The sequence below is a fragment of the Saccostrea cucullata genome, unplaced genomic scaffold (genome assembly GCF_032062105.1).
Source record: "Saccostrea cucullata isolate Sc308-1 unplaced genomic scaffold, CSIRO_AGI_Scuc_v1 ctg2780, whole genome shotgun sequence".
NCBI classification, from domain to species: domain Eukaryota; kingdom Metazoa; phylum Mollusca; class Bivalvia; order Ostreida; family Ostreidae; genus Saccostrea; species Saccostrea cuccullata.
In genome coordinates, this window is record NW_026935132.1 from 38,148 (window position 1) to 63,077 (window position 24,930).

The 24,930-nt window shown below is 30.8% G+C and overlaps 1 protein-coding gene across 1 annotated transcript; it reads right to left on the bottom strand.

Moving 5' to 3' along the window:
- Positions 1–295: 295 nt before the first annotated feature.
- Positions 296–16,524, bottom strand: LOC134241990 (tyrosine-protein kinase Fer-like). Its single transcript, XM_062724005.1, has 8 exons — positions 15,707–16,524; positions 14,278–14,487; positions 11,629–11,790; positions 10,714–10,912; positions 8,366–8,489; positions 3,904–4,052; positions 1,302–1,424; positions 296–443 (listed from the first exon to the last, which is right to left on the bottom strand). Exons 1-8 carry the CDS (start codon positions 16,481–16,483, stop codon positions 301–303), a joined length of 1,887 nt encoding a protein of 628 aa, XP_062579989.1. The 5' UTR covers positions 16,484–16,524; the 3' UTR covers positions 296–300.
- Between the last annotated feature and the right edge of the window lie 8,406 nt (positions 16,525–24,930).

A 24,930-nucleotide genomic window follows, 5' to 3' on the forward strand; every position in this document is an offset into this window, starting at 1 on the left:
CATTCACTTGGATTCAGTGTCTTCTTCAAAATTTTATTTATATATTTTCCGTATACTTGTACTTCCTTTTTTATTGATACGGCCGTTTATTTGCAAGTTTATCGGACAGTGATGTCAGTGTCTTGGTAAATCGGTCTAGTGCAAGGACACACAGTCATTGGATCACAGTTAGATATTACAAATCAACTCTAACATACGTCGCGAATAATAATGATTTTACTGTATAAGAATAAGCTGAAAGGACATAAAAAAAATTTATGACACAAGTGCTTGTTTTCCACGTCCCAGATCTCTCAATTCTCATTTGAGTTTTCTAATTATTTTATTTAGTTTTTCCACCAGGGTGTCGAAGTGATATCGACTTGTGGGTTCCTTATCCCAACATTTTAACATCACATCGTAACAGGCCTTCGGAGTGCCAGCAGGTGGAGAAAGTCTGTATCCTAAAAAAAAGTCATGTGTAATAAAATTATAAATAAAAAAAAGTTATAAAATTACTATATATGTAAAATTGACATTTCAGTTTAATTCACTAGTATCAGCAAGGCTTTTCAATAGACATTCTTTATTTTAGTCTGCAATATCTTTCCTCTAAAATTTTTAATGTGAAGCTATATGAAAACAAATTTTTAAATGGGGATCAGGGTTATCAATTTTAATTGCTGTAACAGTTAAGTACAATCTCATCAGAGACAGAGGCTCATGCAACTTAGATTCTTATCACAAAGTGCCATCGTCTCTATCTGTCATCTGCGGAGTGTCATTTGCCAATTCTGTTCACAAAACAAACTTGCACATGAGAAATTGGTTCGTTTCTTCCAATTACCTCCTACCCCTTTCTTAAGGATTTCAGTTTATTAAAATTATAGTTATTTAAGCAGGAATTTGGGGTGAACAATGTTTTGCATAGGAATATATAAAACACTTTTTTTTAATAGAAATATACAGAGAATAAGATTCCTTTTTATTTAACGAAGTTACTCTTTTTCAAATCATAATCAACAATCAACTTCCCTCTTTTACAAAATACTACATAGGAAAACTATTTTAAATTTTTTTCAGCATGGACACTATTTCAATATTATTACAATTGTCAAAAAGATGGGAGCTTATTCATTCAATTCATTGATCCTGGGTGCTAGACTTGAATTGCGAAAGGAGGCATTTTTCCGATGTCATTTTTGACATAGAAAAAAGGATGTAAATAACCTACGAAAAAGATGTTTGATGCAGAAGTATCCATCAATTTTAAATTTTACTTAAGCACAAACTTTTCACGAAATACTTATATTAAACAGTACCTTCAGCAACTTTTCCTATCGCTTCATATTTATTCATGTCACCGTAAGGTATTTTTCCAGATGAAAAAATTTCCCACATTAAGATTCCAAAGCTCCAAACGTCATTAAAAGCTGTGAACTTTTCTGAAAGATTTAAAAGGACTTCAGAAATAAGTGTAATAATTTTTCCTTTGATCGATGTATGAAAGAAACAAAATTGGACGGAAAGTGCCATCAATGCGGGTAGCGCATTGATGAAAAAGGTTACCGAACAAATATTTTTCTTCGATACACCGATCAAAGGAAAAATATTACATTCATTTTTTTATTATGATTTTAATCCATAAAATGAAAATTTCTTTCACTTTACAATTAGAATTATGCATCAAAACAGTGCGTACGAATATATCACGTTGCTGAAATTCAAAATGACTCTAGGCCTATAGGCCTAACGACAAAATAGCATTCTCAAATATCGTCATGTCATTTAATTTACAGATCTTTGGCACAAAACAAACTTACCTATTGTGTTATTATTTTTTTTGCTATATCCCAATGGGTATATTTACCTTGTAAGTTACCCAAGTTCGTTAATGTTAGAAGAAGCTAACCTAATCTTAACTTAAGGTCACAGAAGTTTTGGATTTCATTTGCACATCTTTTCAGCTGAATTTCAACCCCCCCCCCCCAAAAAAAAAAATATATGTTGCCGATTCTTTAGAATTAAAAAAAAATCTGTCCCCATTCTGGCAGTGTCTTTTTATCGATCATTTGTTTCCTAAGATTTAAAATATTTACGGTATTTCCTCGCTTTGGTAACATTTAACAAAAGTATAATGATTATCATTTCTTTCCTTCTTCCCAATAACTGTATATTGTCGTCATGCAGACAATTTGATTTGTCAAGCAAAGGGGAATAATTAAAAAAGGTAGTAGAAAATAGTTAAGGGACATAATGGGCAGATTGCGAAATTTAGAAAATTATCTTTTAATTTAAAAGTATATAATTTTTCCTTTAAAAAGTAATCAGGACGTGGGAGATATGCATATCAGTTTTTCTCCTTACATGTTTTCAAGGATGTACTTCGTAATGTATTTATCATTATATGTCCATCTTAGTACCATTCTTATACTAGAATATTGAATAGAACTGTTTTTGTTTTTTTGTTTTTTGTAAGATGCTAAAAATATAAAGACAACCAAAGTAGTTCCGGCTGCTTAGTGAGAGCAAACTCTAGATTCTATTGATGCAGTTATCAAAAGAATTTTTATCCTATCAGAATCAATTATTTTACAGAAAGTAAATGATATAAGAAAATCTTTAACGTTTAGGGATAAGGTTAATTTTTTTACAGACTGTCGTTTCAAATGTATTAAGGGTAGAATATTTGAAATGGATATCATTTTACTTAAAATAATCTTTTAAAAATGTTAATTTAGCTATATATTTTATACATGTATTTAACTTTATTTATCTTTAGTCACATATTACGGGTAATGATTTTTTTTTTTTTTTTTTTTTGCTTTCTAAAGCGACAGTTTTTTTTTCTCACAATACTGTTTTAAATCGAAATAGCTTCCATATCCAAAAATACAGGAATTTTTCTTTCAATTCCACTTCTCTGGTTTCCTTTGCCTGTAGTTTTGTAACACATTGCCCTAGGTAGTGGCTTCATGGTTGAAAGGGCGAGAAGTCACACTTAGTGAGAAGATTATAAACATGGAATACGACGACAGATTTGGAGAATTAAATTGGCTTTGTACATTTATTAGTTATATCCTTTTTGAATATTATTAATGGAAGAATATGAAGAAGGATATGGGGATAACGAACAATATACAATATACAATATCAAAGTCCATAAAACAATACACAATAGGAGCAGTGCAAACATGGACCTCCAAAACATCAGAGGTGGGATAAGGTACCATGGAGGAGTGAGCATCCCCTGCTGACTGTTTACACCAACCGTATGCTCTTTGTCATGATCGGGAAAAAATGGAAAAATCCGTCGTCAATTCAGTGTAGAAATAATGGACTGACAATTAGTATTAAAAATATCAGTCAGCATTTGACTCAATGAAAACTTGATTGTACTGACAAGGTCATTGTATTGACCACAAAATGATGACTTTAAACTAGACTGCTGATATTATTGTTTCATCGACTTGCTTGTCAATAATTTACCTCCTTTTAGAAATTGGTCATAAGTATAGCATGCATAGTATCGAATCAACTAAGATATATTGCTGCATTAGTAAGGGAAAATGACGATAGAAAAGTTAAAATCATCACGTTTATCATATAGCTTGGTTGTTAGATTACAATCCTTTTCAAGTAAAATATCCAAGTATGAAAAAGATGTGTCAGACTCTGGAGTATCTTTTATCTCAAGCTCACCGGGATATATCATATCGACGTAGGAATGGAAATTACCATTGCCTGTATGTTACAACAAGGTAACACAGATCCGCCTCATAAATGACAATGCTTTTCCGTAATTTGCACTTCGGTTTTCATTTATTTATAATGCAAATCAGCAACTATATTCTCTCTCTTTCTCTCTCTCCCTTCCCTCCTCTCTCTCTCTCTCCATCTTAAAACACACAAAACCTCGAATACCTGAAAGAATGGTTTCTGGGGACGTCCATTTCTTCGCATAAACAACTTCAATATCACTTGGAAACTCTTCTCCTTCTTTTGACATCCAAAAGTTATAGATCTTAACTGTGGAGTCTTCAGAAACTAGACAATTTCTTGCGGCAAGATCTCTTTACAAATAAGAAAATACAAGATTTAGATGGATTTTGAAAAACAATTAAATGAGATATATCTTCCACTGAATGTCAAAGTTAAGAAGTTTAGAAATGTATTACTCAAATGTATCTTTTTCATTCTTTAAACCAACGTATTAAGTAGCACATACAACAAAAAAAACATATAAAGGAACACTTTAAAGTTTTTAGACTATTTTTTTTTGTTCTTTTCACTTACAAAGGTACAATGTATAAGGCCAAAATGAAAAGTGCTTCAAATAACATAGTATGCATTTATTCGTGCCGAACAGAAGATTCCTAGCATTAATTCGAGTTTATGTAATGCCTCGCAGTCACAAGATGAAACAAGCCCTTTAAGCTTGGTTTAAAAGTGGTAAGGTAATATTTACACCACCATTTAGGTTACTAATAAGCCATCTCATAGTCCTTAATGGGTGCTTAAATGTTGCTTAATGGTAGCTTAATGGTGGCCTACAGTTCCTGACTAGTAGCTTTTAGACCACCATTAAGTCAACATTACAGCCCCTGAAAGGTTCTACTTTCGAACCTGAACGTTGAACGAACGGTGATTGAACGCAGAGCGATGGGTCAGAAAACGATGTGCGAACGCTGAACGCAACTTGGTGAACGATGTGTGAACGGTGAGTGAACGCAGAACACGAACGAAGAGCAAACGCGAGCGCCAAAAGAACGGTGAACGAAAGGTGGACGAAAGATGAACAATTTATTCGGAATGCCTCCGATCTTTTCCTTGCATAGAAATTATTCTATTATTCTATTCTAATTTCTGGTGCTAAAATGTAAATATACAAAAGATAAATAAATAAATAATTAATAAAAACATTTCTTTCTGCAAATACGTATGTTTCACGATTTTTGTTGCCGTAAAACACATGTATTTATTACCGAACGCGTGTAGTATAAATAGAGAATTAATGTACTTATATAGTAAATATGCTTATTCTTTTAAGTAATGCAATAGTGATAAAGCTAATACTTATAGAATTAATTAATAACATTGTACCACGGTTGTAATATCCATTTTTCCGTGGTAAGGCGATTCCGAGTAAAATAACGGATTTTTAAAAAAAATATATATATTTACAAATGTCTGTTGACGTGCATAAATATATTCCTATTTTTAAACTTAAATGCAAAATATTTTATATATATATATATGTTTCATTTTTTATTTTTTATGATGATTATTTTAGCAAACTTCTACATGTATCTTTTATCATTTCCCTGACGTTATTATACTCGGTCAAGATGATGGATAGAGGAATTCATATAATTTGTAATAGATAAGTAATATGCTGTCATAGATTTGAACAGACAAATTTACAAGAGAGAGATAGAGAAATAGAGAGAAAACCCTTTATTCTGTTGTATCAAATAAAAATTCTTATTATTTTTCCTAAATATTCCAGGCAGTAAAAGTGATCATTTTTTTAAGATTAACAAATTCATTTAGCAGTTATCATCGGCTTTTATTTTACTTCTTCAAGTTCACATGGTTTACACGAGTTCCACATGCTTGTCCTGTCAATCAAAAAAAAAAAATTAGATACAGTGGAGGTGTAGAAATCTCGTTTCACCGAACAAGCCGAAGGCATAGAGCAACTTAGTATTTCAAAGAAGTTTTAACATTTTTTCGTATCATTTCTAGATCTGATTTCCACATTTCTGAAGAAAAAAATAATTTAGATATATTGGGAATAGATACTTGTCCCTCGTTCCCTTCGTGATCGGGAGGCCCGGGTTCGATTATCGTTCGCGGCGCCGCGTCAAACCTAGGACGTAAACAAAGGAAGTGACTGTTCCTTCGCCAAGCGCTCTGCATCAAAAGTGAAAGTCACGGGTGTTTCGGATATGACCTTAAAAAACGTAGGTTCCGTGTCACGGTAGGTGCTGGCACGATAAAGAACCATCACTGCTCAATGGCCCTGAGTGCCGAGTATAGGTCTAAATTTGAAGCCCTTCACCGGCATACGGTGACGTCTCCATATGAGTGAAAAATTCTCGAGAGGGACGTTTAACAATATACAATCAATCAATCATACTCCCTGCCAATTTAAAATAACACAGTTGGAACGTATATATTTTGAAATACTATAGTTTGATGAATATATTGATGTTTGCTTTAAGACTTGTTTGGTTTTTTTGTGTGTGTTACAATACGCATTAAATGTTAATTAAAATATACTGAAAATACTTACTAAGATATTGATTTCGGGAGAAAAGGCACAGGGAGGGGGCATGGAAAACATATATTTCATTACAGTGAAGGAAGGAATTTTCCCTTTCTAATATTTGACTAAATACCTGTATACGTAAAGTAGAAAAAATATTCTAATGTTTTAAGATTTTGAACAATTTGTCTTTTTTTTTTTTTAAAAAAAAACACCCTATCAATTTCGTTCGGCTGTACTGTTCATGAGTATCAGAACAAAATGTAGTTCTAACATGTTTTCGAACATTTTTAAAAAACGTGTTAGAAATATTTTTTTTTGTATATAATTGCTGCTATTGATGAATTAAAAGATATGGATTATTGTCCATCCATTACCGATTTGTTGTCGTTTAAATAACAAAAAAATGTTGCCGTGTTTGAAGTATTTGTACATTGTCTTAATTTAAATTTAATATTTAGGCATCGTTCTACATACATGTTAGAACTTAATGTGCTTATAACATTTATTTTCCAGAGAAATTCTATGAATAAAGTAACAGCTAAGTTATGTTAATAAAATTATAAATATCCTAGATAATTTTTGCCATAAAATAATAATTCTTCAAACATGATATCTTATTTATTAAATTAAAAGAATGAACTTTATTTTTATAATGATTTACTCTCATAAATCATAAATGTCGCGTTAACACAAATCTTGAATTGGTAAAAATAAGGAAAGAGAACAAAAAAAAAATCCTCCCAAACCGGGAACGAACTTAAGACTATATATAGAACTCTTGTTTTTTTTTTCTCTTCTTGAATATAGAACGCTTTACCGTTAGGCTTTCACCGCTTATGATTTTCCTTGAAAATATTTAATCTTTATTTTTTTTTACAAAATTTGTTTGAACTAGTGAAAGTATTCTAATAAATGTTTCCAAAGTCTTGAATTGTTTTATTAATTAAGATATAAATTATAATATTCATGGATCTTTTAAAAAAGGCTTATATATTACAGTTACATGTCTACCCGTTGAGTTCGGCTTTTAGATTGATGGAATGAATTATTCAATCTGTTATTCGAAGATTTATAAGCATGAAATCATGATTGAATTTAAATTAATTATAGATAAAACACAAAAATCTATCATGGAAAAAGAAAGATGAAAAACGAAGTCAGAGTCTAGGTTGTTTTTTTTTTAATATGCTTGGGATATTAACTGTTTTTGTGTGTAAAATTTAATGACAATCCTTGCCAAATAGTTACGTTTACAAAAACTTTTTTTTTTAGAATATCATCTTTAGTTTATTTTTTTCGTATCAAAAAACTTTTCCTTTTACAAAGAATCATATTTTTTTATTTGCTATATGATTGCGTTAAATTAACCTTTGTAAAAATAAATGATCATCAAAATCTGTCACTGTATGTTGAGTATATATAGTTTCCTGTTAGTGCTTGGAGACTGGTGTACACAACTTATTCAGGTCTATTATCTGACCAGTCGGTATACTGTACACCGTTAATCTGTAAATTTCCCTCCCGCTTCCCAATGTGTACATGTATCTGGTCGGATATCGTGTTTAATCTAATCAGCTGTTTTTCTGAAAATCGATTTTGAACTAACAATCTGACATTAAAGACAAACTATATTTTGACAGATACTTACCACTGCATTATTTAAAAAAAATACTGACATTTAACAAAAATTAATTCAAATTATTCATGATGTACTAGTCAATCTTGGAAAACTAAACATTTTTATACCAGTGACCTCCCTTTCTTAAATTCAATTTTTTTTCATAAATGTTTATTTTGAGATACAATTATGTTAAAAGAAAGATTTTGACTCATTAATATGTACTTTTTAAATAAATTAACATACTTAAAACCATTAAGGAGAGAAGAACAAAATCGACTTTCAAAAAAAAAAAAAATAGTATCTTTTGTTTGCTTTTAAATGTTACGGAGACATAATAATTTCTGCTTTATTTGCAGACAAATGATCTAGATCCCTTCATGATAAGCCTGGTATAATGAAATGAACCCTGTTATTTACAACCACACCGTATTTTTAGAAAAATATGTTCCTCAAAAATAACTAAATAATAATACATATAAAGCTGTATTTACCTATGAATACATTTATTGCCATGCACGTATGCCATTCCCTTTGCAACTCCTAGGCACATTTCGGTTCTTTTTCTTGCAGTCATGAATTCCCCCTTCTCTCTAAGATAAAGCAGCAATGAACCACCTGCATAAAATATCTAAAATTCACACTGATAATAAACGCATAACATGATTGTTATTAATTTTACTCTCAGTGGTATTTGAAAAGGCCATTCTTGATTTATTTTAATATTTTATATCATTAATGGTTCCAAGTTTTTGTATATTTGGCGTCACATTTTAACACTTCAGATAATATGTGTTCAGAATCTTTGTTTGACAATAACTATTAATAACTATTAATAACATGCATTTTTCATTAATTAAAAACATAAATAACAGGTTTATTAAATTCAGTATAGGAATTGAAGTTATAATCTGATATAATTACATGTATTGCACTAACCGATCGCCGTAGTCGTGAATTTCGACAAATGTATCCAATGTGTAAATCGGCTTGAAAGGCGATTTTGCTTCGAATTCATCAGGCTTAGAATTCTATTTCGATGGGAATATTTCCTTCAAGGCTACTTGTGATCAGTAATAGGGAACAGATTGATGTGTATAAATATTTTTATTTGTGAAAATTGATCATGAGTGCTGAAAAGACACAACAAAGTGAAACACGTCCGAAGATTAATGTTAAAAGGTTGGAGAAATTTCTGTTGCATGAAAGGGATGGATGAGTACATGTACAATGGTGTTGTCACTTATGAGAGCCAGTTATCCTAATTTGCAATCAAGTATTGAGTTTGAAGAAAAACATTCAATCTACAATTTCAGTAACTAAAGTCATATTTATGATGTCTCTAAACACGTTGACACTGGCGACAGCTGGTATTAAGCTAGGCCTACGATAGCACCGATCAACGTGTTTGTCAGCTGTTTGTGGAGTGATTGCAACGCTATGATATTTTCCAACAGATTTACACATTTGTCGTGAGTAGAGTTCAATGAAAAAATAAAATTTTAGCCTTTCTTTTCACGATTTACCTTAAGATCTTCCATAAAATAAGGATAAACGTTAAAGACAGTATAGCTGACATAAACAACCGTTTACAGCTAGTTTCTATTGGTACAATTTCTATATACAAAGGTTAAATCGGTCACCAAAAGTGTATAAAATACTTGTTTACACTGTAAAAAACAATTATTAAGGTCTTCCGACTTCCTTCGGAAGACATTACTGTTTTTCTTATATTTCCTATTATTATTGTTATTCCCTTTTTTCATAGTACACATGATTTCTCAGAAACTACTGAACCGATTTCAAAGATTTTTACAGGAATTATACAATGTTGGAATATCTCAAGAACGCTGTTTCTATTTTTAGAAAAATCACTTCCGGTCACTTTTTTCTCCGATTTTCTTTTTTTTATTGAAATTGCCATTTTGTCCAAGCATCTTCTACTTAACCACTCAGGATTGAATCATGATATTTTCAGGGAAATATCTCTTTGAGTTATTCAATTCGTCTTTTGATTTTGTATCCGTCATTTCCGGTCGACACTGTAAGTGATATTCAATTTCAAGATTTTTTGAAAAATTCAACCGTTCTTAAGGTAAACAAAACTTATGTTCACATTAACAATCGTCAGCAAAACTCATCTGTTGGAAAAACTTCCGGTGTAAACTGGAGATAGTATTAAAAAAATTAACTGTCTCTCTTGAGTCAAAAGAAATAGAATAAAATGGTTTTATTTGAATTTTTAAAAGTTATTTTTGTACTTGTAACTTTAATGTCAGCCGGAAATGATACCTTAATTGTGTAAATTCTTCAAATAACGTCACTTTCGGTAAAAGTGGAAGTAATCAAAAAATGCAAATTTTGCGTTTTTTGACATGTTATTGGTTAATTAATGGCACTATAAGCGTTCGACTAAATTTTCCATCCCTTGACATCACTTCCAGTCAAACTGGAAGTAGCCAAAATAGCTTTTTTCTGCAGAGTTTGACGTAAAATTGATTTTTTTTTAATTTTAAAGTCCCTGGAGGCGTCTTAGTTCATTGCTTTCTCTTGTTGACGTCACTTCTAGTCGAAACTGGACGGAAAACCTACTCGTTGCTTTGTAACGAGCTTTGCTCAAGTTCTACTTATATTTTTCATTTTTCATACATGAGAAGCAAGTAGAGCATTTCATTTTATATTTATGGACCGGTAGATTTTATTACGCCGTGCGATTCGGCCATATGTTGACCTCTGACCTCTGACAAACTTCAAGCAGAATTGAAGATATTTGCTCTCTGAACGTTTATATAATCGAAAGACCCTGCAAATGTATATATTTGAGTATATTACCAAAACTTACCAGAAAGGTATTCTATCACAAGTAAAAAAGGTTTTTGCATTGCTGAAAATCCAATGAAATTTACGATATTTGGATGGTTGAATTGCCGTAAGAACTTTAGACTTTGAAAAACTGCACTTCCATTATCATGAAAATTTTGGAGAAAAACGGTTTTGGAATCATATGTTCCTATAAAAAGACATGGGAATGGTGGCGAATCCTGCAAAAGTTGAAATGCATTTTATCTATTATGACAAAATTCTTTTTTTCTTGACAGAACATGAATAAAATTCCTTATGGATTTGAACCTTTTATTTAAAAATTTAATTAATTATTAATTAAAAAATTTCTTCAAGTAATCTGCAGTCTATAATAAAAAATATTAACCGTAAATCTGTATATCTTTTATTTTTTATTAACTTTTATAATGTACAAGTAAATCGCAACTTGTTGAGGTCAAAATCTAGTAAATTAGTGACTTTAGACTAATTTTGTGGTGCTAGATCCATTATGACGTAATAATGACTTTCTTTCGTACTTTACGACCTTAGCAGAATCATGCAGGAAATATGGTATTTTCAGATCATTTAATTAATAATCAAATGAAAAGTAAACCAGATACCTAAAATATTGCCTTTTTTCGAATAAGAAAACAAAAACCTCCCATTTTCAAAACTAGTTTTCTAATTTTTTACATTGAAAATGACAGTTTGAAATATAGTTTTCCATCTTTTTTACCTACAAATTATAACCCGAAACACCAAGCTAAAGTTATAAAGCATCTTTATAGGAATTTGTCCCTCAAATTGGATATATCTTTCATATACTAAATCTTGAACTTGAATTACGATTTACAATCATTTCACATTACTGTAACTTTTAATCGGTAATGTTGACGTTCACAGTCAAAGTAATATTGAACAATAATACTTTTACCTTCAAAATCTTTGAACCAAGCTTGATCTTGTCGTAGGCAAGGTGATTTTTTTCTCGAGGTATTGGATTGACCAAAACAGCACGATCGGTTGAATAATGTTCCCCTGTTTTCATCAAGTAGTTTATCCAGTCTACCATGGTGCCACTTGGTCCGACGCTTTTCTTGAAAATATTTGTAATTTCAAAAATAGTATTTCTGTAGCATTCTTCTGCCAATAATATTATCATAAACACTTTTTTGACAATGATCTCAAATCATTCAACATACGAATGAATGTATGAAACATATAGAGATACCAAACAGTAATCAAAAGATCAAAAGTCCATAAAACAATACAAAATAGGAGCAGAGCAAACATGGTCATCTAGCTAAAAGGTACATGAATTATTGCATAAAAACTAACAAATAACAGTGACATAAGTAATACCTTAGACTTGTAATTATAACCTAGCTTTCATTTTTTTTAAAGTTATCGGTACTCTCAGTGAAGTTAATTGCAATAGAATACTATACTAGCACAGGCTTTGTCTGCTACCCAATCCAATTCTCATTTATTTTTGAATAAAAGTTTGTATATACATGTACAAAATATAAATTTGGGATTTTGATTTAAATCTACCACTTCTTTGGTTGCTTCGAAAAAAAAGAGATAATGTCAGGCTCTTTTGTAAACTTGATCTTGAAAAGGGAAGAATAACTGCAAATCATGTAATTATTTCAATATGTAAAACATCTGCAATCTTTATCTGTTTATCTTTTTCAACTCAATTTCAATAAATTGATATCACCAAGTTGGCATACGTATTGGATATATGCCGAATACAGTTCTGTATTAAAAAATATCAGACAGTTTGAGGCCCGTTAGGGCCGAAAACTGTCTGATATTTTTTAATACAGAATTGTATGAGGCATATATCGTACTTAAAACATTGCTTTTGATTTACCTGAGACAGTCCGATATTAGAACAAAAGACAAAGGTGTAAATGACCGCTGAAGCAATTCTTTCAAGAATGTAGGCTTAAATGAAAAGTATTCAGTATTTAGGGATTTGGCTACACTGAAAAAGGTATTTGAAAAAATTTGATAAGGAGAGTGGGGACAAAATATTCATTGATTTTGAAGTGGAATGGAAAATGCAGAAATGAAGAATTATATAACAGAAAATTAAGCGGATGCTGAAGGTACATTAAATTAGTCCATTTCATTTTTTCATGTTAAGCTTCTACATATACCTTTGTTTTTGATGTTCCGTTACAGAAAACAAACATAATCAATAATCCAAGAGTTTTGAGGGAAACGTTGAAAATCTTCAAATTTCTTTCAAAATTTGTTGCAAATCTGTCAAATTAAGTATGAAATATCATATGCTAGGCCTAGTTACCTTGATTTTGCAGAGGAATTTTCCTTTCTATAAGAAAAATAATATCAAATTGTTTGAATGTTGTTCTTTATAATAGTGTCTAAAGTTTTGAAAGTTTTTGTGCTTCTCTGGTGACTCCAAGTGCGCCCCCTCTTATTCAAAAACCAGAGAGGGGGGTTGAGACACTTGTCCAATTTTAATAAGTTTATTAAAAGTTTATCCGTTTTTGTGGGGTTTTTTTGTTTATTTTTTATTTATTTGCATTATCTGGTCTACCGCACATTCTTCTTCCTGTTACAGTATATTCAATGTAATTGCAAATATGTAAGATCAATGTTTTCTAAATCATCATTCTATGTAAGAAATTTGAATTGCTGTTTGTTAAATTATCACACTTTTTATTTCTTTTGTTCAGTAGCAGTCCGATTTTGAAGGATATCAGTACTGAGACAGTCTGATATTAAGATTAATATCAGACTGCTCACTAATATCGGACTGCCATAGGTAACTTTTTAGACTGCAAGAACAAAGGAATGACATCACAGCAATGTTTTAAAGTTAAGATACCAATTAAATTGGAAATTAAATTGAACGAAAGCAAAGTGGCTACTGCATTAAATAAGTTAATACAGTATACCGTTCTGTATATGTGTAGTGTATTTCTCAAGCTCAGAGTTTGAAATATATTGTCAAGATTAAAGCAGTCGCAATTCTCTCCTTAAAGCTTACGAGGGAAAACTATGTATTAAGGCCTTAAAAATACGTTTCCTGTAACATTCCCAAAAAGTCCATAGTCCATAGTCGATAGATCAGGATTCTATTTTTTGGCTTACGAATAACAGGGCCCCCTGTGTGAATCGATCAATCGTTATATTTATAGCAGACGCACAGCATGGCTGCCTAGCGACAGAAATAGATGATTGAATCCTTGTTACGTTATGTAACAATAATGCTTACTCATTATATTCAAGGTAAATGTTCATATACTTAAATTCTCAAATAAAGCTACAATTAATATTTTTGAATAAATGGAATCAGCTGATTGATAAAAAAAAAAAAGAGATTTGGCTGGAAGAAAAATTGGCCCTGGGGTAATTTGCAGGGTCGTTCGAGTAACAGAAAACAAACATTAAAAGGGACGAACTTTACATTATTCTCAGGGATGCGCAATTTAAACTTTGTGCAGTAAATCAAGTTTAAGCACGCAATTTTTTTTTGCGTGGACCTCAGACTCTACGTAATGAAAAAGCTTTATATTTATAAACAATCATCAAAATAAAGTCTTACTAAAATATCGGCTGATAAAATCTTGGTATGCACCGGCTTTTCTCGATAAGCAGAAATAATCAAAGAGCGCTCTTCTTCTGGTGTACTATCTAATACTCGAACCAAGAAATCACCGTCTTTCTTCAGAAGTCGTTCAGCTTCCTTTCTTGGAATATATCCATGAAACCAGGATTCTCTTTCAAAGTTAACTTCATTGACAACATTTTCTTTCTGTTTAAAAAGATTTTAATTATGAGTTAAGTGACAGTGAAAGTACGACTATCCTGAATATCATATATAGAGGGTTTGGTTTAAGCGAGAGGGATAGCGGAGACTTGCATTTCAAATGCAGTATCAGGAACAAGTATTTGAAATGACTATCCAAAAAAAACTTAAGTTTTACTGAGGGTTTTCATATTTTTTCCTTTACTCTAAGTTTATATGACTCTTTTAAGGAGGCTGGGGGGTCAACAAATTAATCATAAATTAACCACCAGATTTAACTTATATTTTAAGATATGGTATCTTAAACTGTCAACTATCATTTGGCAAAGAAAAAATTCTTAGATTTTAATTTTAAAATTTGATCATTTTGTATATCTTTATATGGAGCTCTTCTTTTAAAGGAGATAGAAATAGTCTGAAAATGGCTGCCACCCCCCCCCCCCAGCCTCATTAAAAAGAAACGCATAGTAAGAACACTACTCTGAAAAATGTAAGATATATTGTCATAAAACTTTGTTTCAGATGGAAACAATTATTTTTAAATGCAATTGTTAAATATTCAGATATTTTACAAATCTCACAGACAAAAGGTAATGATTTGCAAACTGCCCCCCCCCCTTCAAAAAAATGATCTCAATTGTCATTTGTTGGTTACGTAGGAGAGACTATCAAAAACAGGCCTAGGGTTCTAGATATTTTGAATTTGGTTTTATTCTGAAAATTGACGCTACCTAAAACTGCTGCATCTGAATGTTTCATGCGCAAAAAAGGAAATGATCGATTATAAGCAGGTGTAGCACATTCTATATATTGGAGAAGGTTTTATGCTTACGCACCACATCTTACATATCCAAACATATACTATTAAAAATGAACTACAAATGTTTGCAACAATATGGCAGAATACCTGTGACATCAGCAGCACAGGATCACTTCAGAGGAACATGTAAATTTCATGCATGTTACACAATGAGGTCATCTACAATACTGGTAAACTGCACATAGCATTTCACAAGACAGAACGTTACAATTGACTACATAAAATTGGATTTATTGGAATTATGCCATTGTTCTGACCACGCAACTCTCCAAGTATCGAATTCAAAGACGCGTTTAATGAATATAATAGAAGATGCTTATGTCATTAACCATATTGGAGAAACCTTGAATTGATATAAAAGTCAAATAAGTATGTATATATTTAAAGAAAATAATAATTAATTACCTCCTTTTCTTTTGTAACATCCTTAACAATTAACGTTCCAAATAATGAAGCTATCTCCTCTTCTTGAATTTTCTTGACATCAAGAATCGGCATGAAGTTATTTAAAGGTTTGGGAAACTTTCGCAACTCTGGTTTGATCCCACTGTACTCTAAAATGGCTTTAGAATCATTGCTTGAAAGTAATGACTTTGTTTCTCGAAGGGTTTTTATGATGTTTTGCTCAGCTGAAACATTTTCATTGTCTTCTTCTTCAATTTTTGTGGTGTGTTGTTTTACTTTTTCTTTTAGCGTGTTCCCAAAATCTTTGACAGCCTTACAAATGACATTTTCCTGTGCAGAAATGACCTCAGTCGTACTTTTATTTCTTTCTTCGTGGATAATATCTTTATGCTTTTGCAATTTAGGTAGAAGCAAAGTTTCAATTTCTTTTATGTCTTCGAGAATACTCTGCCTCTTTTCCTCAAGAAAATCGTCAAGGTCTGTAAAATCATGCTGTTTGTGAATTCCAACAACGCATTTCGTGCAGATTGGGATTTCACAATTTCTGCAGAATATCTCACAGTTGTTCGACGTGTGAGAGGGGCACTCAGGACCTTTGAGAGATTCCTTTTCGCCGTTAAACCCCACAACTTCATGCACTTTTCCTTTGTCGAATAAATGTTGAGATGTGCATTCGCTGCATAGTTTAACGTTACATGTTTTACAGTAATAATCGACCTCATTAACACAAAGGGAACATCGGATGATGTCCTGTGCAAAATGAAGAGATGAAGCCATTTCCAATATTTCAATATCAGCAATGTTTCAATGTCAATGTGTTACTGAGATGCACTTCACTTGCCAAAACATTTTCCACACCTAGAGATATCGATAAACCAACATAAAGTGAATAACTTAAAACAAAAGATAATACAATTGCTTGCAATAATAATTATTATTTAAATTTTTATATTGCATGGACAAATTATTTATGGATATGTTATACGTGAAACCAAATTAATGAAATACCGGTATCTGATTGTTTGTTTCTTGAAGAAACGTATGATACGTTTACTTGTTAATTTTTTTTTTTTTTTTTGAGCATTTAGAAATTTTTGAACAGCAACCGTTGTAGGAGTTAATGCATTTTCATTATACAAACAGTACAACCCCACCCTACCTAGTCATAACCTTGCGTTTTTTTCTTAATCCAATGTGCTATTGGGATTTTCACCAAAAAAAATTCTTACTTTATAATCATTAAATCCCCGAAATACACTAAAACTCTTGAGCCAGATGACTTGAAATTCACAATTTTAGCAGAAGCATCCTGCTTAAAATAACATTGCAATTAATCTGCTAATTATATGTACAAGAGCAAGAGAGAACATTTTTAAGGAAATTCTTCCAAATAAGACTTTGCCTTAACACAAGAACCCTTGTCGCAGAGAACATGACATTGACAATTTTGAATAAAGCATCTATGTTCAACTTGAACATGTATTTAGTTGTTTTTTTTTTTTTTTTTTTTTTTTTTTTTTTTTTTGTTTTTTTTTTTGTGCAATAACCAGGAAAATAAAGCAATATTGTCATAGAATTAAGGAATATTTACATTATAATGAGTAGTGTTCCGCCCTAAAACCAGAACACCTTACCCAACGGGCATGGAATTCACAATTTTGAAAGCAATTTTTTTTTCATTAATTCCCAGTAGCAGAGAAGAAAAGTTGAAATAAATCAAGAATTAATCAGTAGAGCACTCCAACACATTACCAAGGCAGTGACACTAGGGACACAATTTTTACAATATTTGACGATTCCCTTGTTCTTAATACTTGTAACCATTATTAATTTTAGCGGTCAATATACATCGAACAGAAAAATGTGTTTTAAGAATTTCATTCATTTTTACTATAGATACGATTAATAAAACCCAATCCTATTTCCAGAACCCCTGACGCTGAGGCCATCTATTTCACATTTTGGTAAAGACGATGTCTTTTATAACCATAATATTCATGTCAAAAGAACTTGATATCTAGGAGGAAAGAAAGATATTTTTATAGATTGCATTAATGTTGAAGGCTTTAGCCCCCCCCCCCTTTTCAGGCACCAGGATTGCAGGGACCCTAAAATATTCTGTTTTTATTTACTCATAAAATTGCTTAAAATCGACTTCATGACACGGAGTTGAACAGTTCACAACCGACACAAGATCCACGAAAATGGACAATAACGGATAGCAATGAATGCAAAAGGTAACCTACGGTTTGTGCTTTTTATGAAAAGCCGTAGATTGCAATTCCTGGTAATTTTCTCGAGTCAAGAATCATATTTTGGTATAGAAAATTATTAATAAAAACATTGTTTATAATTCATATCTAGTACAAATACAGTTAGGTAACGTGTAATCAAGAAAAGTTATATTTCCTGGTATAATTAACACAAGACGTACGAATAATTTAGACATGTCAAAAAAAAGTAGAGATGGCAATTTGTAACCGATTAATCTATTGCTCTGTCGGAACGATGGAAATCGGTTAAAGAATCTGTGATTGGTTAATCGGAAAAAATAAAATTATATGTAAAATTGGAGACAGTTTTCTTAGAAATTCATTTTTATAGCGAAATTTCTGAACAAAGTTTGATAATTTAGCGTTAAAGAATCTACAAAAGATCATTTTGCCTTCTATAGTGAGATCATAATTAGGCCCTTCATACTGAGACCGTGATTTGGCCCTCCATATTGAGACCGGACACTGTAAATTCACATGCGTGCTGTTTTTAGTAAGGCCTACCTATTAAATGAAATTATTAAACAAATTAAAGTAAATTAAGGACTTCAATTCAGATTAAGTTTTGATTATGGCGAGAATGTGTGACAAAATTGTGTGACATCTGCTCTAGAAAATTATCACTGATCTTAATCTCTTTTCGTGAATTTCTTAATTTTATGATATCCTCTGGAATAATTTTTTATTTTAAATACTTGTACGTATCTGATAAGAATGAAGAAGATATATGAAATGGTTTTAACTTCTAAAGTCTTCTTTGTTCTTTTTGTGTAAATGGATAGTGACTTATAAAATGAAAGAAATGTGAATTTAGATACGATTAACCGGTTAATCGGTCGGAACGTCTTATTGTTAACCGATTAGCATTTCTGTATTCGATTGCCATCTCCACAAAAAATTTGTAATGATATGTGTATTTAAAACGAGAGGCATTTTTTCGAGTATACCTGATCAGTTAGAATTCTTGATAATAACAGGGGTTATTATTACAAAAGAAAACTGAGCAATAAACAGACACCATTTCACTAATTCAAATACGAAAAAAAATACTATAACTTAATAGGTGCGAGTACGAATTGAACCGCATGGAAATTTTAACTTATTTTCATTAAAGAGTTATAATAATAGTCATGGAATTTGGGGGAAAAGGCATAACTAGGGTTAGAAATGTCCTTTTTAATGAAATATATTTTTGCTCTTTGAAAAGACTTTAAGAAAACATCGCACTATTTACGTTTGGTAAATCCCAGTAACCTGAAGATCTTATCTCAATTTTTTAATGCGCTTCGCATGTGTCAGATCTGGGATAGCATCTCTGCTGTGTGAATCAACACTTGTAAATAGAACATACACTTGACTACATTTTAACAGAATTATAAGATCATTTCCCACTAATTTGAGTTCTTTTTTAACATGTGTCTATCAATTGAATACCATTCTCGTACATCCTGGATATCCATCAAATACTTGTGTAAAGGTTCCAATATAATAGAATTTATTTCCCCCTTTCTATTGTTACTCTTTATGCATATTATGCCAAAAAATAAACATCATTTATGATAAATAAAAGATAAATAGAACCCTTGAACTTCTATTTAAAACTTTGATTTATACAACATTTAATAATATTTGTCAGTATAGATATTCATAGGGATATTGTAGGGATGATTTACTTTGTGTATATTATTCTTCAAACTTATTAAAAATTGAGAAAAAATTAACATAACATTAATTAAAGAGAAAAAAATGTGAAAGGTATTTTTACAAACACGTTACACCATATCACTTTTTATCATTATAAACAGAAAGTCTGGAAAGCAGAATTAGGTTATCAAAAGATAAAGATGAGTTGCCTATATAGAGCGAGCGATTCAGGGTTTCAAGCCTTAGATAATTAAAGGATGAACTTTAACCAGATCACAGACGAATGCAGACAAAGTAATTAATATGTCATGTGTCCTTAGAAAAGATCTTAAGTCTGGATTTTGATTTATTAAAGGTTTTCACAATATTCCATTACAACATGCGATACTTACTGCAACACATTGCATTTATTCCGCTTCATCAGGGTTAAAAACTAAACCAGCATCTTAAAATACATTTTGATCTCTTCACGCACACATCCAGTTATTTTCTATTGGTTAGTTCTGTTGTTAGGGTTATTCCATTTTCTCCATCTTGCAAGCAATAAAATTAGCTAACAAGAAACTGGAACAACTTGTAATGCGTAATGTGTTCTTGTATACGTATTCATGAAAACGTTTACTTCCCACTTTTTTCCATCTTTTTATTTTTTCTTGTCTAAACAATATAAACATTTTAAAGTAATATATTAGTATATAATTATACTATATGATATTCTATTGAAAAATAGTGAGTATAATTTTAGGTAATATATTGTTGTTTCCAATCTTATGTAGTTTAGTTATAACCATTGATAAGTCTTTTTTTTTAATAGATATACACTTGCCGAAATGTTAGATGATTAATTTTACGGTAATGAAATTATGTTTTGTTTATTCTATACCGCCTGGTACATTGTTATAAAATGACATGAAGCTGTTAATCATTTTTTGATTTGATTTTAAATTGATTTTAAAATGAAGAAATTAATATTAGAATCCTCCCCATTCTTTAAAAAGTGCAAAAATCATTACACATATTTCTTTCCTGGTACGGTCTAAAATCCGGCTCTGCAAATTTGAATTCTTTTTCAGATAATTTAAAAATGATAAGGTATGTCACTCCTGGAATTTGTTAAATCAAGGATTTTGTTAGAAGTATATTTTGGATAAGGTAAGTACTCATTAAGTGTGCCTCAAAATTGCAGAGAAAATAGGGGCTCAGTGTGCATCTTACTGGTCTACGGTACAATTAATTTTACCGTTTTGCACTAAAATTTTTTGGTTAACTACTTTAACCTTTATCATATTTTATCAAAGGGTTTACCATTGCAATAAATATAATTTTATTTTACATAAAGAAGTTTGAATGATATTGATCATTGAACTAATCTTGCACATTAATACGCGTAAATTATAGTTTTACCTTTTTGCACTAAAAGTAGCATATTTTGGGTAATGAAAAACTAAAAAGGCAATAAAACATTTTTATAAATTAAGCTTTTTATAAGACTTATAAGCGCTGATCAGTAACAAGATTTGAGTACTTTAAAATAATGAAAGAAAAAGTTGGGATCAGTGATGTTTATTTTGAAATATTGGTCAAGATATGGGATTTACTAGACATATCTTCATTTTTTGGTAAAATGTTTTGAAGGAAGGTGTAAACTTGTTCTAAAAATATAAATTAAGACCTATATTAAACATTTCTAGCAATATCATAACGGAAAATGTTCTCCGATTAAAAGTATGTGAGCTAAAGTTACAAGATATTAAATTTAATAAATGTGCAGATGTGCAGAATTTTCTGCTAAATATCCTTCCGCCACAAGAAATAGTCCCTCATAAGTCTTGCTTATTTGTAGCTTCTTAAAGCGGATTTTTTTGTTGAATTTAAAACATTAACATTAATTATTGAATTTAAGTATGTTATAAAAATTGAAATTTAATAAATAGTTTTGAAGTAAAAGGTTCTGCGTGAACTTTTCTAAAACACTGACGAGTGACCTACCTTTATATTATTAAATAAATTGTCATTGGAGTTCTATTATCTCTTATAAAACAATGGTGAATATTTTTTACTATATCCGTTTTTTCCACTCTGAAATTGATGAATGCTTAATAATTTTGATAACACTTTATAACAGTTTGTAAAGTACATCGCAAGAAAATTTCACTTTCCAACATACATTTGCTCTCCTAATTACAAATACATCATCTTTCGTGAAGTGTATTCGATGCCCAACTACAAATTATTGAATACTCTTTTTTTTTCGAGAAATGTTTCCAAAATAATCAATGTTAAAGTATTATTAAAAACTTCCTGTAATATTACATACATTTATAAGTATATCATTCTATAATAACTATGCTCAGAACATTGATACTTGATGATTTCACTGACCTGTGAAATTGTTTAATTTATCAATAATTTCTATGAGATTTTATATTTTCACTTACTCCTTGCTACACAGTACATCAGATTAAAAAGTGGATTACGAGCTAGATAATCTTCTGTTTTGATGATCAAGAATCTATTTATCGATCTTTTTTTCCGTTTTCCTTTGGGCTTTATATGTTTCTATATGTAAACGGACAAAGATAAACACTTTCAATACAAACAGGTAATCCTTATTTTTTGCTTACTACTTAAATCTGAAAGAAAAACATCAAACTTTATTTGATATCAATTCCTTAATCTAAAAAAAAAGAGTTAAAAAAAGAGAATAAATGAGCTTTTTCCTTTAAATGTTTATTTCATTGTCCCGATTAACAACTTTAATTCTTGTTTATCAAACATAAAGTTAACATTTTTACAAACATCATACATAAAATGTTCAGACCTTTTTCCTGCAAAAAAGTTCATTATCTTAATGATTATATGGGGAAAAAGCTTGTTTATCAATTGATAATCAATTTAGAAAAAAAATTCAAACAGATGAAGGTATGTTGACGTTTTGTAAAGCACGAACAACATAAATTCCGATAAGTAATTTATCAGGTATTTTTTTTTAAATATCCACGTACGATGACGCATGTAATTCAAAGAAAGTCGAGAAAGTTTTCGCTATTATTTCTGACAAAAAATATAAGAAACTGTGAAACTGAAAGGGATGGGGTTTACGTTTTCCTATACATTGTATTCATTAAATCCCTCATTTATTTACATATATAGTAAATAAGAACTCATAAAATCAAGTACAGTTTAAGGCGACATTTTACAAGCAAGTAATAGGATTCATAAGTGTAAAGTGCATTGCATTCGAAATGTAAACAGACACAGTTTACTTAAACAACGTATTTATTAGATTTAACGCTCTATCCGGTCATACCTAGAACGATTCAAACAGACCCTGAAGATGCTGTGATTTAGAAAAAAATAAAGAAATCTCGACAGTTGTCTACTGCTCGGCCATTATCCATGAGCGAAAATAATTGTTGTCACGGAAGTCCTAAGGAAGAGCCACAAAACTGTTACGCTGGCGTTTGCTTTCATTGCAGACGTATTCACTCTCTAAAATTTATAATTCCGTGGGTAAAAGAACAAAAATATAAAAGTATGTCGGCGGAACATTACGGGGTTTTAAGTGAAAATAGCAGGAAAAAAGATGGATATAAAAGTTTTGATGGGATTTCATCTGGAGATGGCAATTCAGTGCGCGGCTTTTTGGTGGGAATTTTGAATTGTTTCCTTTGCCGCCGGGGTAGTGATTCCGATAATTCGTTGGGAGGGGAAACAGAAGAGGAGTCCCGAGTACGAACCTTGGGGACCCTGGAGGGGGTTGTGGCACCAGTGGCTCTGAACATGTTCAGTGTATTACTCTTTATCAGAATAGGTAGGATATTATTTTTTTTCAAAATACAGTAAGAACAAAATACCGTCGAGCCTAAGTAATGCAAGTAGAAATTATATCATTTTAAAGATAAAATTCAAAGGGAATAAAATTTGTGTTTATATGTACCTGTTATGACTAGGTGTTTTTAAGTACTCTTGGAACCTCATTACTTGAGAACGGTATTCCTTTCATTAGGACTTGACTGTAATGTGCACTTTGATCAAATAATAATGTTGAGAAAAGAAGAGTAAGATTTGAGTGAAGTGTTGAGGAAAAATTTTGGGCCATCCTTACAAATTTTCTTTGATTGTTTTAAGGTTTCGTCAAAGGTCAACATGTCCAAAAAATTATTTTTACAATAGCCCCAAAACTATGTGAGGTATCAAGTTAAAACTTTTTCAGTTTATAATTATGTATCACTTGATGAAAAAAACTTGGAATAATATTAATTGAGAAAAATTCTTATCAAAAATGCATATATCTTCCAAAAAATACACCTAATTAATTCTGTGCTTTTAGTGAAAGCCATCATTGCAGAAATAAAATATGTTTTTCAATGAAGAGCAAGTTGGACTTGGATAGCCTCTGGAAAGTTTTTTTCCCTGTTTATTTTGTCCAAATGTTAAGACTTGAAAGTGAAAGTACATTGCAAATGGCGAATTCTATAGGGGTCTTGACTTTATACATGTAGGCTTTCAATAACAGCCTTTCAGAGACCATTCACGTCCAACTTGCCCTTCAATGATAAACATATATTATTTCTACAATGATGGTTTTCACAAAAATGACAGAATTAAACAGGTGCATTTATCAAAAAATATCTCTTTTAAAATATTTGTTATCAAGTGATACTTTCTATCCATTAATCAATGATATATTTATAAACTGTAAACCTTTCTGACTTTATACCACACATAGTTTTGGAGCTATTATAAAAATAATTTTTTTAACATGTTGGCCTTTGACGAAACCTTAAAGTATTGATAATAGAATATATTTAATTATTATAATACCTTCTGCGTTCGTTAACAAGGGAACAAATGGTTGCAAATATTGCAGTAAAATGCGCAACCTGAGAATTACATTTCTGCATTGGTTGTAGCGTTAATTGAATTATCTCATTTAAGATTAAAAAAAATATTATATTTACCACTTTCTTGAATATACCTAATTTGAAAAATTTGAATTTTTTGGCAATCTAAAAAGTTCTGTGTTATATAGTGTACCGGTATGTACTGTATACCAAAATATTTGTTATGAAAATTATAGTCAGAATAACTTAGTTTTATTTGATCGAACATGATATTGTTTCTAAAAATCGCCGCCGATAACTATAATGTAAACAGGCCCAGAATTAAATTGTTATTAAGTTAGAGATAAAGTTTTTAGATTAAAATAATCATATTCTTAAAAATGAACAAGCTTTGAAAGGTTGAAATATATTCAATGCGTAACAAATACAGAGACTTTTATTCTTTTATGTATATTTCGTG

Coding starts and splice junctions, on each gene's coding strand:
- LOC134241990 (XM_062724005.1), bottom strand. CDS start 16,483: ATGGCTTCATCTCTTCATTTTGCACAGGACATCATCCGATGTTCCCTT. Junction 11,791..14,277: donor TTTTATCAGCCGATATTTTA/GTAAGACTTTAT, acceptor AATATTTTCAAG/AAAAGCGTCGGACCAAGTGG. Junction 10,913..11,628: donor TTGGTTCAAAGATTTTGAAG/GTAAAAGTATTA, acceptor CAACTTTTGCAG/GATTCGCCACCATTCCCATG.